This window comes from Echinops telfairi, unplaced genomic scaffold (genome assembly GCF_000313985.2).
Source record: "Echinops telfairi isolate 266 unplaced genomic scaffold, ASM31398v2 ScPeMD7_7412;HRSCAF=8450, whole genome shotgun sequence".
Lineage (NCBI taxonomy): Eukaryota > Metazoa > Chordata > Mammalia > Afrosoricida > Tenrecidae > Echinops > Echinops telfairi.
Genome location: NW_022111312.1, coordinates 10,574,973 through 10,576,660, shown reverse-complemented (window position 1 = coordinate 10,576,660; position 1,688 = coordinate 10,574,973). Strand labels below are relative to the sequence as shown.

The window sequence follows — 1,688 nt, the reverse complement described above, 5'->3', positions numbered from 1 at the left end:
TGTTTATCTGCCAACTTCCCCGAGTCATTGGCTCGGGGCTGCTTCTCCTGGCCTTGACCTCTCTGGTACTTTTTGTTTGCCTTCAGGCCAAGCGTCCTGGCTGTGTGGGTTAAACAATTTTGGGCTACAACCCCAGATGATAAATAGGTTTCACCTCATGTGCCAGCTCTTAATAACTGTCTGGAGAGCTACAGGGCAAAGGTGCCAGGATGTTACCCAATCTTAACAAGAAAGAGTGTGGGATGGATTAGTGATGTCTGTCATGCAGTGTGGGATGGATTAGGGATGTCTGTCATGGAGTGTGGGGGTGGATTAGGGATGTCTGTCATGGAGTGTGGGGATGGATTAGGGATGTCTGTCATGGACAATCATACTCCCTGAGGCAAACACTCTCCTTCAGCCCAGCTTTCTTAACCTAGGCTACATCTCCCCTATAGGTATTTGGAGGTTAAAATAATCACAGAGAAAAAAGCTCCAAAACAGACATTCAGGAGAACAGGGGGTCTTGGGGACATCAAGGGAGTGGCCTAAGGAATGGGAATTTCCATTGTCCAGGGAAAGAATCTCATCAGAAGAACAAGCCATGAAGACATAGCTTTGATCGCTGAGAGTGTGAGACTTCAGGTTTCTCTGGAGAGGGGACACCACTGAATCAGTAGGCCCTCCCTCGTGGCCTGCGTATCACCCTGAGGCTCCCTCCTCTCCGTTCTCTCCCTTTGCTTCCTCTCTCCTCAGGGCCTTTGGTTCCCAATGTTCAGCCGCCACCTGAGGTCTATGAGAGTCTGATTAAGGCCCACGGTTACCCAGGAATATTCTCTCCGTCCTTCAGCGAGCTGCAGAGGGACTTTGTGAAGCATCGGCCGACAAAGCTAAAAAACCTCCTGAGGCTGGTAAAGCACTGGTACCTGCAGGTGAGGGGCTATCAGATTGGAGTTTTTTTTATATATCCATCAAAACAGATCATTAACCTAGGTAACAAACTCAACCCCATCCAAACAGTATGGCTAAGCAGTTTTAACCCCTGCTGGGGTATGGGTCCAGTGAAATCAGGCTGAGTTCCTTGGTATGGTCTATTTGTTTAGTAATCTCTGTTCCACTCATGAATTTGCTCCCACTTGCTCTCCGTAAGGGTTCTACAGTGCGGGAGAGATGGGGAGAGCTGGCTACACATAGATGCTGCCATAAACAAATTGTTCTTTTGGAAAATAGCTTTTAAAAAGTGTCAAAAAGACAAAGAGAATGAGGGGCTGGATTGTTACCATTTTAATCATTGGGTCAAAAACCAATGTAGCACAAAATTCACCAGGTAGTTAAGCTCCCGATCTAATAGGGCTGTTTTCCAGAGTGCATGATTACGCTCGAGCACACACACAAACACACATATCTACACATTTCTGGGAGGGAAGGGGCCTCCTCCTGGTGGCAAAATGGCCACCTGGGACAGTGCTACCCTGCCCTCAAGGGTCACTATGAGTCCACTCCACAGTGCTGAGTGGAGTTGGGTTTTGTTTGTTTTTTGGGTGGTTTCCGTTTTGTTTTTTTCCCCCACTCTTAGCTCAGAAGCTTTAAAGGAGACCTGCCTCAGAAACCCAATATGTTTATAAAGTAAAAATGATGCTATTTACATGGGATCTTAGCCTAGATATAAGAACATCCATCACTTCTCTTTCTTTCTTTTTTTTTTTTTT

The 1,688-nt window shown here is 46.5% G+C and overlaps 1 protein-coding gene across 1 annotated transcript in view; it reads left to right on the top strand.

Annotated features, from left to right (window-relative positions):
- Window positions 1–1,688, top strand: part of OASL (2'-5'-oligoadenylate synthetase like) — an 18,288-nt gene that overhangs the window by 5,111 nt on the left and 11,489 nt on the right. The window contains exon 3 of the mRNA XM_013006402.2: window positions 736–911. Within this exon, the coding sequence (XP_012861856.1) occupies window positions 736–911 (176 nt within the window). The remainder of the gene's footprint in view (window positions 1–735; window positions 912–1,688) is intronic.